Raw genomic sequence first — 15,467 nt, 5'->3', positions numbered from 1 at the left:
TCCTTTCATGACATTTTACGATATAGCCAATTTTGACTTTGCAGCTGGCCCATCTAGTGGAAATCGCTCAGTTCTGCCTCCAGGGCAAGATTCATGACAATAAACGTCAACCTGCGTCACAATGGGGAATATCTTACATAGCTTATTGTGTTGTCTGTGCAATGCATCGAGAAGACACAGATCATGTTTTTAAATAAAGATCAATCAATGTGGTAAAGTGTGAAGGACAGAATTGATGAAGAGGTGAAGTCATTTCGTCTGAATAGCTGTGTGTTTTTGTCACTTACCGTATCTCCAGGTCTCAGGACAGGTTCATTCTTAGTGCCCAGTTTGTTTAACAGAGTGTAGGCCAGCTTCAGACTGCGGCTCCACAGTTTACCTGAGAGAGAGAGAGAAGGGGAGATACACCACGGTCACAAGAGCAATTTCTCAGAGGAGATTAAATGACCTCAGATCTCCATAGATTGACTGAGAGGAGGGTGATCTTTTGAGCAGATGAACTACATAACATTAGTTATAAAGTAAAGAAGTATGATCTGAGACTGTGGGTTAGCCTGAAAAGTCTCCTTATTCCCTGCTATATAGGGCCATTTCAGATGGTGAGACCTACCGTATGTCAGCGTGTAGAGGGGTTTCCCGGTAACGTCCAGGGCGGTGAGAGCGGGGCTCTTGGCCTGTGTAGCCCCCCATCGTGCCAGGGCAGCCTGCAGAGCCGGGGGCCAGTTACTGACCACCCCCAGGGGCTCCCCCTTCACTGGGATGATCTGACGGCCCTCTGGCCTGGGGGTGTTGGGGTCCGGCTGGGGCACTACAGAGAGGAGAAAGGGACGGGATGGATAGGTGAGGAAAGAGGGATGGAAGGAGGAAATGAAGAAAAATGTTTTATTAAAGAGGAGTAAAGTTGAGTTCTCTACTGGTTTAATAAAAGGCAAATAAAATAGTTAGATATCTGCTTTTCATTTATTACATCATTTTCAGGAAGCGGGGAGAAATGTTGGAATATTATTTAAAGTACTGGAGCAGGTCCTATGCATCTTACCCTCTACGATCTCCTCTGAGTCGTCCAGGAAGAACTCACTGAGTGGAGGTCTCTTGGGCCGTTTCAGAGTGTTGAGCAGCTGCTGGATCTTAGTGGACACACGGCTGTTTACTGGTACACCTGGACATGGTGGTAGAGGCAGGACAGAGGTAGAGGCAGGACAGAGGTAGAGGCAGAGGCAGGACAGAGGTAGAGGTAGAGGCAGGACAGAGGTAGAGGCAGGACAGAGGTAGAGGCAGGACAGAGGTAGAGGCAGAGGCAGGACAGAGGTAGAGGTAGAGGCAGGACAGAGGTAGAGGCAGGACAGAGGTAGAGGCAGGACAGAGGTAGAGGCAGGACAGAGGTAGAGGTAGAGGCAGGACAGAGGTAGAGGTAGAGGCAGGACAGAGGTAGAGGTAGAGGCAGGACAGAGGTAGAGGCAGGACAGAGGTAGAGGCAGGACAGAGGTCGAGGCAGGACAGAGGTAGAGGCAGGACAGAGGTAGAGGTAGAGGCAGGACAGAGGTAGAGGTCGAGGCAGGACAGAGGTAAAGGCAGGACAGAGGTAGAGACAGGACAGAGGTAGAGGCAGGACAGATGTAGAGGCAGGACAGAGGTAGAGGCAGGACAGAGGTAGAGGCAGGACAGAGGTAGAGGCAGGACAGAGGTAGAGGCAGAGGCAGGACAGAGGTAGAGGCAGGACAGAGGTAGAGGCAGGACAGAGGTAGAGGCAGGACAGAGGTAGAGGCAGGACAGAGGTAGAGGCAGGACAGATGTAGAGGCAGGACAGAGGTAGAGGCAGGACAGAGGTAGAGGCAGGACAGAGGTAGAGGCAGGACAGAGGTAGAGGCAGAGGCAGGACAGAGGTAGAGGCAGGACAGAGGTAGAGGCAGGACAGAGGTAGAGGCAGGACAGAGGTAGAGGCAGGACAGAGGTAGAGGCAGGACAGAGGTAGAGGTAGAGGCAGGACAGAGGTAGAGGCAGGACAGAGGTAGAGGCAGGACAGAGGTAGAGGCAGGACAGAGGTAGAGGCGAGGTAGAGGTAGAGGCAGGACAGAGGTAGAGGCAGGACAGAGGTAGAGGCAGGACAGAGGTAGAGGCAGGACAGAGGTAGAGGCAGGACAGAGGTAGAGGTAGAAGCAGGACAGAGGTAGAGGCAGGACAGAGGTAGAGGCAGGACAGAGGTAGAGGCAGGACAGAGGTAGAGGCAGGACAGAGGTAGAGGCAGGACAGAGGTAGAGGCAGGACAGAGGTAGGGAGTTACACACATGATCATAGACACAAGCGAGCATAGACACACACACAGTCACGATTATACAGAGACACAAACACAACACAAGCACAACTGCACACACACAAACTGAGTTAAGGGTCAACATGGCCTGCGCTTTGAAAGCAGCACACGTAGATACAGTAGAACTAAAGTCAGGGTTAAAAACAGAACGGTATTTCTCTCTGTGAAGAGTAGACCAACAGACAGGATAGACAGACGACAGACGAGGTGGCAAAGCAAGCTGATTGGAATCCCTCCATCGCCCCTCCCCAGACCCCTTCCCTTTGGATTCATATTACCTTTTCTCTTTCCTTTTGTAATGAAAGACATGACACGTACGGCAGAAAAACAGATCACCCCAAAAAAGAACAAAATATAGCATGTTAGCAGCATTCTCAACACAACTGGAATGAGGATGAGGGTGAGATTCATTTAATGTTGTCTTGTCAATGTACCATTATCTCTGAGTAAAAATAGATTATTAAAAAAGATAGGTTTTACCAGTCTACTGCCGTGTGTGCTCGTAACATTCTGCAGTGTCACTGTTCTGCGGTGTGTTATACAGTGTGTTCTGCAGTGTGTTGCTGTTCTGCAGTGTGTTGCTGTTCTACAGTGTGTTCTGCAGTGTGTTGCTGTTCTACAGTGTGTTCTACAGTGTGTTGCTGTTCTACAGTGTGTTGCTGTTCTGCAGTGTGTTCTGCAGTGTGTTGCTGTTCTACAGTGTGTTCTGCAGTGTGTTGCTGTTCTACAGTGTGTTCTGCAGTGTGTTGCTGTTCTACAGTGTGTTCTACAGTGTGTTGCTGTTCTACAGTGTGTTGCTGTTCTACAGTGTGTTCTACAGTGTGTTGCTGTTCTGCAGTGTGTTGCTGTTCTACAGTGTGTTCTACAGTGTGTTGCTGTTCTGCAGTGTGTTGCTGTTCTACAGTGTGTTCTACAGTGTGTTGCTGTTCTGCAGTGTGTTCTACAGTGTGTTGCTGTTCTACAGTGTGTTCTACAGTGTGTTGCTGTTCTACAGTGTGTTGCTGTTCTACAGTGTGTTGCTGTTCTACAGTGTGTTGCTGTTCTACAGTGTGTTGCTGTTCTACAGTGTGTTCTGCAGTGTGTTGCTGTTCTACAGTGTGTTGCTGTTCTGCAGCGTGTTCTGCAGTGTGTTGCTGTTCTACAGTGTGTTGCTGTTCTGCAGTGTGTTCTGCAGTGTGTTGCTGTTCTGCAGTGTGTTCTACAGTGTGTTACTGTTCTGCGGTGTGTTCTACAGTGTGTTGCTGTTCTGCAGTGTGTTCTACAGTGTGTTGCTGTTCTGCAGTGTGTTCTACAGTGTGTTGCTGTTCTGCAGTGTGTTCTACAGTGTGTTGCTGTTCTGCAGTGTGTTGCTGTTCTGCAGTGTGTTCTACAGTGTGTTGCTGTTCTGCAGTGTGTTCTACAGTGTGTTACTGTTCTGCAGTGTGTTCTGCAGTGTGTTCTACAGTGTGTTGCTGTTCTACAGTGTGTTACTGTTCTGCAGTGTGTTCTGCAGTGTGTTCCTGTTCTACAGTGTGTTCTGCAGTGTGTTGCTGTTCTACAGTGTGTTCTGCAGTGTGTTACTGCTCTGCAGTGTGTTGCTGTTCTACAGTGTGTTCTACAGTGTGTTGTGGTTCTACAGTGTGTTGCTGTTCTACAGTGTGTTGCGGTTCTACAGTGTGTTGCTGTTCTACAGTGTGTTCTACAGTGTGTTGCTGTTCTGCAGTGTGTTGCTGTTCTACAGTGTGTTACTGTTCTGCAGTGTGTTCTGCAGTGTGTTCCTGTTCTACAGTGTGTTCTGCAGTGTGTTGCTGTTCTACAGTGTGTTCTGCAGTGTGTTACTGCTCTGCAGTGTGTTGCTGTTCTACAGTGTGTTCTACAGTGTGTTGCGGTTCTACAGTGTGTTGCTGTTCTACAGTGTGTTCTACAGTGTGTTGCGGTTCTACAGTGTGTTGCTGTTCTACAGTGTGTTCTACAGTGTGTTGCGGTTCTACAGTGTGTTGCTGTTCTACAGTGTGTTCTACAGTGTGTTGCTGTTCTGCAGTGTGTTGCTGTTCTACAGTGTGTTACTGTTCTGCGGTGTGTTCTGCAGTGTGTTACTGTTCTACAGTGTGTTCTACAGTGTGTTGCTGTTCTACAGTGTGTTGCTGTTCTACAGTGTGTTGCTGTTTTACAGTGTGTTCTACAGTGTGTTGCTGTTCTACAGTGTGTTCTGCAGTGTGTTGCTGTTCTGCGGTGTGTTCTACAGTGTGTTGCTGTTCTACAGTGTGTTCTACAGTGTGTTGCTGTTCTACAGTGTGTTCTACAGTGTGTTGCTGTTCTGCAGTGTGTTGCTGTTCTACAGTGTGTTCTACAGTGTGTTACTGTTCTGCGGTGTGTTCTGCAGTGTGTTGCTGTTCTGAAGCGTGTTCTACAGTGTGTTGCTGTTTTACAGTGTGTTCTACAGTGTGTTGCGGTTCTACAGTGTGTTCTGCAGTGTGTTGCTGTTCTGCGGTGTGTTCTGCAGTGTGTTACTGTTCTGCGGTGTGTTCTGCAGTGTGTTACTGTTCTGCAGCGTGTTCTACAGTGTGTTGCTGTTTTACAGTGTGTTCTACAGTGTGTTGCTGTTCTACAGTGTGTTGCTGTTCTGCGGTGTGTTCTGCAGTGTGTTACTGTTCTGCAGCGTGTTCTACAGTGTGTTGCTGTTCTACAGTGTGTTCTACAGTGTGTTGCTGTTCTACAGTGTGTTCTGCAGTGTGTTCTGCAGTGTGTGTGTGCATACCGTCAGCGGTGGTATCCAGCATGCTAGTGCGGCTCTGTCCTCGGGGCATCGCCCTGGGCATAGCATTGGGGGGCAGGTCCACTCTGGAGTCCACCCTTGTACCCCTCTCAGGGGTGGAGGACGTCACGTCTGGGGGGACACTGTTCTCTGGAGGAAAGGGTGGAGAGGAGGGGACAGTTAGACACTCAGATGTTAAGGTTTACTTATCTTAAGTTATATTCTATAGGACCCCTAAACCTGTGTTGTCTGTCATCCACCCCTGTTAAATTGCAGGATGTTAGACTTACAGAGGGGTGTCTGTGTGGGTTAACATACGCATGCGTGGCCGTTTGTTTGTTTGTTTGTCTTACCTACAGTGAGGGAAAAAAGTATTTGATCCCCTGCTGATTTTGTACGTTTGCCCACTGACAAAGAAATGATCAGTCTATAATTTTAATGGTAGGTTTATTTGAACAGTGAGAGACAGAATAACAACAACAACATCCAGAAAAACGCATGTCAAAAATGTTATAAATTGATTTGTATTTTAATGAGGGAAATAAGTATTTGACCCCCTCTCAATCAGAAAGATTTCTGGCTCCCAGGTGTCTTTATACAGGTAACGAGCTGAGATTAGGAGCACACTCTTAAAGGGAGTGCTCCTAATCTCAGCTTGTTACCTGCATAAACGACACCTGTCCACAGAAGCAATCAATCAATCAGATTCCAAACTCTCCACCATGGCCAATACCAAAGAGCTCTCCAAGGATGTCAGGGACAAGATTATAGACCTACACAAGGCTGGAATGGGCTACAAGACCATCGCCAAGCAGCTTGGTGAGAAGGTGACAACAGTTGGTGCGATTATTCACAAATAGAAGAAACACAAAAGAACTGTCAATCTCCCTCGGCCTGGGGCTCCATGCAAGATCTCACCTCGTGGAGTTGCAATGATCATGAGAACGGTGAGGAATCAGCCCAGAACTACACGGGAGGATCGTGTCAATGATCTCAAGGCAGCAGGGACCATAGTCACCAAGAAAACAATTGGTAACACACTACGTCGTGAAGGACTGAAATTCTGCAGCACCCGCAAGGTCCCTCTGCTCAAGAAAGCACATATACAGGCCCGTCTGAAGTTCGCCAATGAACATCTGAATGATTCAGAGGAGAACTGGGTGAAAGTGTTGTGGTCAGATGAGACCAAAATCGAGCTCTTTGGCATCAACTCAACTCGCCGTATTTGGAGGAGGAGGAATGCTGCCTATGACCCCAAGAACACCATCCCCACCGTCAAACATGGAGGTGGAAACATTATGCTTTGGGGGTCTTTTTCTGCTAAGGGGACAGGACAACTTCACCGCATCAAAGGGACGATGGACGGGGCCATGTACTGTCAAATCTTGGGTGAGAACCTCCTTCCCTCAGCCAGGGCACTGAAAATGGGTCGTGGATGGGTATTCCAGCATGACAATGACCCAAAACACACGGCCAAGGCAACAAAGGAGTGGCTCAAGAAGAAGCACATTAAGGTCCTGGAGTGGCCTAGCCAGTCTCCAGACCTTAATCCCATAGAAAATCTGTGGAGGGAGCTGAAGGTTCGAGTTGCCAAACATCAGCCTGGTGGCCAACTACAGGAAACGTCTGACCTCTGTGATTGCCAACAAGGGTTTTGCCACCAAGTACTAAGTCATGTTTTGCAGAGGGGTCAAATACTTATTTCCCTCATTAAAATGCAAATCAATTTATAACATTTTTGACATGCGTTTATCTGGATATTTTTGTTGTTATTCTGTCTCTCACTGTTCAAATAAACCTACCATTAAAATTATAGACTAATCATGTCTTTGTCAGTGGGCAAACGTACAAAATCAGCAGGGGATCAAATAATTTTTCCCCTCACTGTATGCGTGTGTGTCTTATTATTATTTTTTCCTCCACCTTTATTTAACCAGGTAAGCCAGTTGAGAACAAGTTCTCATTTACAACTGCGACCTGGCCAAGATAAAGCAAAGCAGTGCGATAAAAACAACAACACAGAGTTACATATGGGGTAAACAAAACATAAAGTCAAAAATACAAACAGAAAATATATATACAGTGTGTGCGAATGTAGTAAGTTATGGAGGTAAGGCAATAAATAGGCCATGTGCAAAATAGTTAAAATTTCGTATTAACACTGGAATGATAGATGTGCAAAAGATGATGTGCAAATAGAGATACTGGGGTGCAAATTAGCAAAATAAATAACAATATGGGGATGAGGTAGTTGGGTGGGCTAATTTCAGAATGGCTGTGTACAGGTGCAGTGATCGGTAAGCTGCTCTGACAACTGACGCTTAAAGTTAGTGAGGGAGATAAGAGTCTCCAGCTTCAGAGATTTTTGCAGTTCGTTCCAGTCATTGGCAGCAGAGAACTGGAAGGAATGGCGGCCAAAGGAGGTGTTGGCTTTGGGGATGACCAGTGAGATATACCTGCTGGAGCGCAGACTACGGGTGGGTGTTGCTATGATGACCAGTGAGCTAAGGTAAGACGGGGATTTGCCTAGCAGTGATTTATAGATGACCTGGAGCCAGTGGGTTTGGCGATGAATATGTAGTTAGGGCCAGCCAACAAGAGCGTACAGGTCACAATGGTGGGTAGTATATGGGGCTTTGGTGACAATACGGATGGCACTGTGATAGACTACATCCAATTTGCTGAGTAGAGTGTTGGAGGCTATTTTGTAAATGACATCGCCGAAGTCAAGGATCGGTAGGATAGTCCGTTTTGCGAGGGCATGTTTGGCAGCATGAGTGAAGGAGGCTTTGTTGCGAAATAGGAAGCCGATTCTAGATCTAACTTTTGATTGGAGATGCTTACTGTGAGTCTGGAATGAGAGTTTACAGTCTAACCAGACACCTAGGTATTTGTAGTTGTCCACATACTCTAGGTCAGACCCGCCGAGAGTAGTGATTCTAGTCGGGTGGGCGGGTGCAAGCAGCGTTCGGCTGAAGAGCATGCATTTAGTTTTACTAGTGTTTAAGAGCAGTTGGAGGCTACGGAAGGAGTGTTGTATGGCGTTGAAGCTAGTTTGGAGGTTTGTTAACACAATGTCCAATGAGGGGCCAGATGTATACAAAATGGTGTCGTCCGCAAAGAGGTGGATCCGAGCGTCACCAGCAGCAAGAGCAACATCATTGATATACACAGAGAATAGAGTCTGCCCGAGAATTGAACCCTGTGGCACCCCCATAGAGACGGCCAGAGGTCCAGACAACAGGCCCTCCGATTTGACACATTGAACTCTATCTGAGAAGTAGTTGGTGAACCAGGTGAGGCAGTCATTAGAGAAACCAAGGCTATTTAGTCTGCCAATAAGAATGTGGTGGTTGACAGAGTCGAAAGCCTTGGACAGGTCGATGAAGACGGCTGCGCAGTACTGTCTTTTATCGATCGCGGTTATAATATCGTTTAGGACCTTGAGTGTGGCTGAGGTGCACCCATGACCAGCTCGGAAACCGGATTGCATAGCGGAGAAGGTACGGTGGGATTCGAAATGGTCGGTGATCTGTTTGATAACTTGGCTTTCAAATACTTTCGAAAGGCAGGGCAGGATGGATATAGGTCTGTAACAGTTTGGATCTAGAGTGTCACCCCCTTTGAAGAGGGGGATGACCGCGGCAGATTTCCAATCTCTGGGGATCTCAGACGTTACGAAAGAGAGGTTGAACAGGCTAGTAATAGGGGTTGCGATAATTTCAGCGGCTAATTTTAGAAAGAAAGGGTCCAGATTGTCTAGCCCAGCTGATTTGTAGGGGTCCAGATTTTTCAGCTCTTTCAGAACATCAGCTGTCTGAATTTGTGTGAAGGAGAAGCGGGGGGGGCATGGGCAAGTTGCAGCGGAGGGTGCAGAGCTGGTGGCCGGGGTAGTGGTAGCCAGGTGGAAAGCATGGCCAGCTGTAGCAAAATGCTTGTTGAAATTCTCGATTATTGTAGATTTATCGGTGGTGACAGTGTTTCCTAGCCTCAGTGCAGTGGGCAGTTGGGAGGAGGTGCTCTTATTTTTCATGGACTTTACAGTGTCCCAAAACTTTTTGGAGTTAGTGCTACAGGATACAAATTTCTGTTTGAAAAAGTTAGCCTTTGCTTTCCTAACTGATTGTGTATATTGGTTCCTGACTTCCCTGAAAAGTTGCATATCGCGGGGGATGTTCGATGCTAATGCAGTACGCCACAGGATGTTTTTGTGCTGGTCAAGGGCAGTCAAGTCAACCAGGGGCTATATCTGTTCTTAGTTCTGAATTTTTTGAATGGGGCATGCTTATTTAAGATTGAGAGGAAAGCACTTTTAAAGAACAACCAGGCATCCTCTACTGACGGAATGAGGTCAATATCCATCCAGGATACCCGGGCCAGGTCAATTAGAAAGGCCTGCTCGCTAAAGTGTTTTAGGGAGCGTTTGACAGTGATGAGGGGTGGTCGTTTGACCGCGGGACCCATTACGGACGCAGGCAATAAGGCAGTGATCGCTGAGATCCTGGTTGAAAAGAGCGGAGGTGTATTTAGAGGTTAAATTTGTCAGGATGATATCTATGAGGGTACCCATGTTTACGGATTTAGGGTTGTACCTGGTAGGTTCGTTGATAATTTGTTTAGTTTAGATTGTAGGTTGGCCGGGGTGTTAAGCATATCCCAGTTTAGGTCACCAAGCAGTACGAACTCTGAGGATAGATGGGGGGCAATCAGTTCACATATGGTGTCCAGGGCACAGCTCGGGGCTGAGGGGGGTCTGTAGCAAGCGGCAACAGTGAGAGACTATTTCTGGAAAGGTGGATTTTTAGAAGTAGAAGCTCAAACTGTTTGGGCACAGACCTGGATAATCTCTACAGTAGATTGCAACCCCACCCCCTTTGGCAGTTCTATCGAGACGGAAAATGTTGTAGTTGGGGATGGACAATTCTGAAGTTTTGGTGGCCTTCCTAAGCCAGGATTCAGACACTGCTAGGACATCAGGGTTGGCGGAGTGTGCTAACGCAGTGAATAACTCAAACTTAGGGAGGAGGCTTCGGATGTTAACGTGCAAGAAACCAATGCTTTTACGGTTACAGAAGTCAACAAATGATAACGCCTGGGGAGTAGGAGTGATACTGGGGGTTACAGGGCCTGGGTTAACCTCTACATCACCAGAGGAACAGAGGAGGAGTAGAATAAGGATACGGCTAAAGGCTTTAAGTACTGGTCTTCTAGTGCGTTGGGTACAGAGAAAAAAAGGGGCAGGTTTCCGGGCGTTGTAGAATAGATTCAGGGCATTATGTACAGAAAATGATAAGGAAGGATATGAGTACAGTGGAGATAAATCTAAGCGTTGGGTAACGATGAAAGAGATAGCATCACTGGAGGCACTGATTGTGTCCGTCTCCGCGTGTATGGGGGGTGGTACAAAGGAGCCATCTATGGCAGGTTGAGCTGGGCTGGGGGATCTACAGTGAAATAGTACAATAAGAAATAACCGAAACAGCAATAAGCAAGGCATATTGAAATGGGAGAGAGGCATAAAGCAATCACATGTGTTATTCGAGAACTAAGACAACAGCTGGTAATGGCAACAAAGTTTAGGCTGAGGCTAAAACATAAACAGGATGCGGTACCGTATACAGGAACAGTCCAGCAGGCATCAGCTGTATAGCTGAGTTATCATAAGGTCCGGTGAACAGCAATAGGAGAGTTCAGAGGTAGTTTGGGGGCTGCTATAGCACTAGCAAGCAAGAGGCCACGGCTAGCGTGTGCTAGCGGGCCGGGGTTAGCAGAACCTGTTGTAATCACATCAGACGATTTCGTCGGCAGACCAGTCGTGTTGGATCGATGGGGCTCCGTGTCAACACTAGGAGGTCCCGTCCGGTTGACAGAGAGGTAGATAGCCGGGAGAAGGGCCTGGCTCACGGCTAGCTCGAGGCTGATTAGCCAACAACAATGTCCATTTGATTGCAGCTATCTAGCTACGATGATCCGGTGTTAAAGGTCCAGTGAATCAGTGATTCCGGCAGAAAAACCGATATGTTCTGGGTCGATAACGCGCTGTGCAGACAGTGCAGACTGGCGGATAATAGTCCAGACTAGAGCTGGCTGGTAGGTAGTGCAGGCCACGGACAATGGTGAGAAACCGCTAGCGGTGGCTAATGGCAAGTAGCTAGTTAGCTGGCTACTCCCGTCCGGTAGACAGAGAGGTAGATAGCCGGGATATGGGCCTGGCTCAAGGCTAACTGGTGCTTGCTTCAGGGGCAGTGGTGATTAGCCAAACAGCAACATCCAATTCGGTTGCGGCTAGCTAGTTGCGATCCGGTGTTAATGTCCAGTGATTCAGTTATTCCGGCAGAAAATCCGATGTTCTGGGTGAAAACCGCTAACGGTGGCTAATAGCAAGTAGCTAGTTAGCTGGCTAGCTGGTATCAACTGGAGATTCTAGATAAAAGGTCAATAATAGAATCCGTTCCACATTGAGTGAGGCGGGTTGCAGGAAAGTATATTTTGTAGAAGGATTAAAAGTGTGATAGGGAAATATGTACGAAAAATACAAAAAATACAAAAAAACTGGCTATTTACACAGACACACAACAAAGAACACGACCGCACTGCTATGCCATCTTGGATTGGTCTACCTATGCACGTGTGGTTGTGTGTGTGTGTGTGTGTGTTTGCAGAGTGTGTGTGTTACCTATGCGTGTGCTTGCCAGTATGTCGGCCAGCGCGGAAGTGGGAGTCTTATTCTCTCCGTGAGACAGGGTGGAGGAGGCGGAGGAGGAGGTGGAGGAGCTCTGCACTGAGCGGTTTATCCAGTAATCTGGGCTCTGGAGGCTCTGGGCCAGCACTGCACTCAGAGCCACCTGGCGACGCAGGGAACCCTCGTCCTCAGATGCTGACGACGTGTCTGACAGGAAGACAGAACCACATTTTTTATTTATTTATTTTATTTCACCTTTATTTAACCAGGTAAGCCAGTTGAGAACAAGTTCTCATTTACAACTGCGACATTAGTGAGGTGCAGTTGAAATTCATTTCACAAGAGGTGAAAGACGCTACCAGACAGTATTTAGGTGACGTGTGGTGAGCTTTGTGGCGCAAAATGACTGCCGTGACATCCCCCAGGTGGGTTACGTTGTTAGTGAACAGGGAACAGTGGATCCTCCTGTTCTTACTAGAGATAAAGCAGTGATACCCAACCATCCCTGGTCCTGAAGAGCTACAGGGCGTGCAGGCTTTTGTCCCGACCCACACCTAAACCAACTCATCAAAAGTTACTTTACATCAAGACTTTGAGTGCGCTGAGTCAGGTGTGTTAATGCTGGGCTGGAACTAAAGCATGCACAGTGCACACCCTGTACTGTATCTCTTCAGGACCAGGGTTAGTTATTGACCACCACAGAGTACTACTCAAACATATAACTAGGGTTGCAAAATTGAGGTAACATTCCCAAAATTCCCTGGTTTTCCCAAAAATCCTGGTTGGAGGACTCCCGGATTTCCTGCTTATTCCATAAAAATTCCAGGAATCTTCCAACCAGGATATCTGGAAAACCAGAAAATGTGGGGAAAGTTCGTGAAATGTTGCAATCCTACATAGAACATAGTTTGATCTCTATTGTAGTGACCTGGAGGGGTGCAGTTGTCTACAGGTGACTGGACGAAGGCTGAGCGGCGCTTGGTGGGCATGGGCAACGCCATCTTCTCCTCCTTGTGTTTGGCCAACGCTGCCTGTACCGCCTCCGTGTGGATATCTGACGGAGAGGGAGCGAAAGAATGAGAACAGGAACAAGAGAATAGAAAGACAACAGACAGTAATACAGGGATGGAAGAGCAGGGCAGTCACTGCTCCAACTGTTTTCCACTAGACTCCTTAGTCACAATCAGAACCAACCACTATCCTTAAGCCAGGCACCAGCCCCCACACACCCCACTCCTACTGTCATGCCATGCATGGTAGAGATCTGTGTGTGTTCAGTGTGAGTGTGTTCAGTGTGTTTGTGCTCAGTGTGTGTATGTGTGTTCAGTGTGAGTGTTCAGTGTGAGTGTGAGTGTGTGTTCAGTGTGTGCGTGTGTGTCTGTGTGTTCAGTGTGTTCGTTCAGTGTTTGTGTGTTCAGTGTGTGTTCGTTCAGTGTGTGTGTGTTCAGTGTGTGTGTGTTCAGTGTGTGTTCAGTGTGTGTGTGTTCAGCGTGTGTGTGTGTGTGTTCAGTGTGAGTGTGTGTGCGTTCAGTGTGTGTGTGTGCGTTCAGTGTGTGTTTGTGCGTTCAGTGTGTGTGAGTGTGTTCAGTGTGTGTAAGTGCGTTCAGTGTGTGTGTTCAGTCTGTGTGTTCAGTGTGTGTGTGTGTTCAGTCTGTGTGTTCAGTGTGTGTGTGTGTTCAGTCTGTGTGTTCAGTGTGTGTGTTCAGTCTGTGTGTTCAGTGTGTGTGTTCAGTCTGTGTGTTCAGTCTGTGTGTGTGTTCAGTCTGTGTGTTCAGTGTGTGTGTTCAGTCTGTGTGTGTGTTCAGTCTGTGTGTTCAGTCTGTGTGTGTGTTCAGTCTGTGTGTGTGTTCAGTCTGTGTGTGTGTTTTCAGTGTGTGTGTGTGTGTCCAGTGTGTGTGTGTGTCCAGTGTGTGTGTGTGTGTCCATTGTGTTCAGTGTGTGTGTGTGTGTGTTCAGTGTGTGTTGCACCTTAACATGTAGCTCAATTTCAACATTTGTATCAACATTCCCTTATTCAGTCTACTTGGCTTGTACACATCCTTGTTGCTGTTGTTGTTGTTGGATGTCATTTCCTCTGTACAGCATGGATTGTTTCCTGCTTAATGTTGAGAATCTGAATATGTTTCAAGTTTTAATGTCATGTGCAGAAGTACAGTAAAATGCCTTTCTTGCTCTAACCCCAACAATGCAGTAATCAATATCAATGTAGAACTAAAAATAACAAGGTAGAACAAAAACACCAAGAAATAAAAACGAGCATCTCCTGTGTGGCGCAGTGGTCTAAGGCACTGCATCGCAGTGCTAACTGTGCCACTAGAGATCCTGGTTCGAATCCAGGCTCTGTCGCAGCCGGCCGCGACCGGGAGACTCATGGGCGGCGCACAATTGGCCCAGCGTCGTCCAGGGTAGGGGAGGGAATGGCCGGCAGGGATGTAGCTCAGTTGATAGAGCATGGCGTTTGCAACGCCAGGGTTGTGGGTTCGATTCCCACGGGGGGCCAGTATAAAAAAAATAATTAAAAAATATATTTATTCACTAACTGTAAGTCGCTCTGGATAAGAGCGTCTGCTAAATGACTAAAAATTTAAATGTAAATGTAAAGTAAGTCAACTATAAACAGGGTCAGGTCCAGTCCCATATTTACAATGTTCAGGGATACTGGAGTGATAGAGGTAGATACAGTGATCTCCAAAAGGATTGTATGAATGTACATTGTGTGTGTGTGTGTCTCTGTACCTGATCTGTAGCGGTCGTCCCTGGCCCCCCCGCTGCGGTTTCTGCGCCCCCCGGAGGAAGACGAGGGGCTAGAGGCCTCAGGACTGGCAGGGCTACAGTCAGGGCTGGGTTCACCACTGGTAGGGCCGGAGGACGACTGCTGCTGGATGTCTGGGAGAGCTAACTCCACACCTGGACAGAGAGATAGGATGGTTGACACCTGGCTCTAACACACACACTGCACACACACACCCAAACATTCAGAAAGACACACACACACACACACACACACCGAGCAGATGAAAGCTCCGATGCGCAGCCAGAACAAGCAGGAGGTGATCTTTCAGGTTCAAAGCATCCTAATGCCAACTCTGACGACCTGGGTACATTATCAACGTTACATACGGAAGCAACATCAGATGGTGCCACACCTTGAGAGACTTGGGATTTTCCTGGAGTCATTTTCCAGGTAATTAAGCAATCGTTTGATAACTAATGCACTAGAGCAGGGTTCCCCAATAGGCATGATTTTGATTTGGTCACACCCCAATGCTCACACCACAAACTGACACACACTTGACATGGACATCCTCCAGTGGCAGTCTGTTGGCTGACTCCGGGCCTTCCATGGAGACTGACTGGAACTGACCCGTGAGTTCAGGCCGATTAGAGCTAGAGGGGGAAGAAATTGTAGGCTACACCCTAGCGAGTGACTAACTGCCATACCTAGAAATTGGACAAGGGCAAAATAAGTTTGAAGTGAAGGGGGTCAAGGAACACTAGGCTAGCTGCATTTAATACATGTTTGAGCAATAATGACGCTGTTCCTTAATCCACCACTAGGACACAGCAGAGAGCCATGAAACAGATGTTATGGATGGGGGGAGGCGGGGGTCAGTACAGTTAGGCCTACCCACTATCTGTGGAACAGTTTTGGTTTCTCTGTGCATTCTTTCCCCATGAAAATGACTTGTTGATGCAAAACAGACATAGTTGAAAAGGCATGCGTTTGAGTCTGGGGTTAG

The 15,467-nt window shown here is 47.6% G+C and overlaps 1 protein-coding gene across 2 annotated transcripts in view; it reads right to left on the bottom strand.

Annotated features, from left to right (window-relative positions):
• Positions 1-15,467, bottom strand: part of dip2ba (disco-interacting protein 2 homolog Ba) — an 81,694-nt gene that overhangs the window by 30,889 nt on the left and 35,338 nt on the right. Inside the window, exons 3-10 of one of the 2 annotated variants that reach the window (XM_041845454.2) lie at positions 14,464-14,634; positions 12,656-12,781; positions 11,722-11,934; positions 5,049-5,195; positions 2,590-2,601; positions 1,040-1,159; positions 611-808; positions 288-379 (exon numbers count right to left, since the gene is read on the bottom strand). In XM_041845454.2, coding sequence (XP_041701388.1) covers positions 288-379; positions 611-808; positions 1,040-1,159; positions 2,590-2,601; positions 5,049-5,195; positions 11,722-11,934; positions 12,656-12,781; positions 14,464-14,634 — 1,079 coding nt within the window. The remainder of the gene's footprint in view (positions 1-287; positions 380-610; positions 809-1,039; positions 1,160-2,589; positions 2,602-5,048; positions 5,196-11,721; positions 11,935-12,655; positions 12,782-14,463; positions 14,635-15,467) is intronic. The other variant, XM_041845455.2, reaches the window with a different exon arrangement.

This window comes from Coregonus clupeaformis, chromosome 24 (assembly GCF_020615455.1).
Source record: "Coregonus clupeaformis isolate EN_2021a chromosome 24, ASM2061545v1, whole genome shotgun sequence".
NCBI lineage: Eukaryota > Metazoa > Chordata > Actinopteri > Salmoniformes > Salmonidae > Coregonus > Coregonus clupeaformis.
This window is presented reverse-complemented; position numbering and strand designations above follow the sequence as displayed.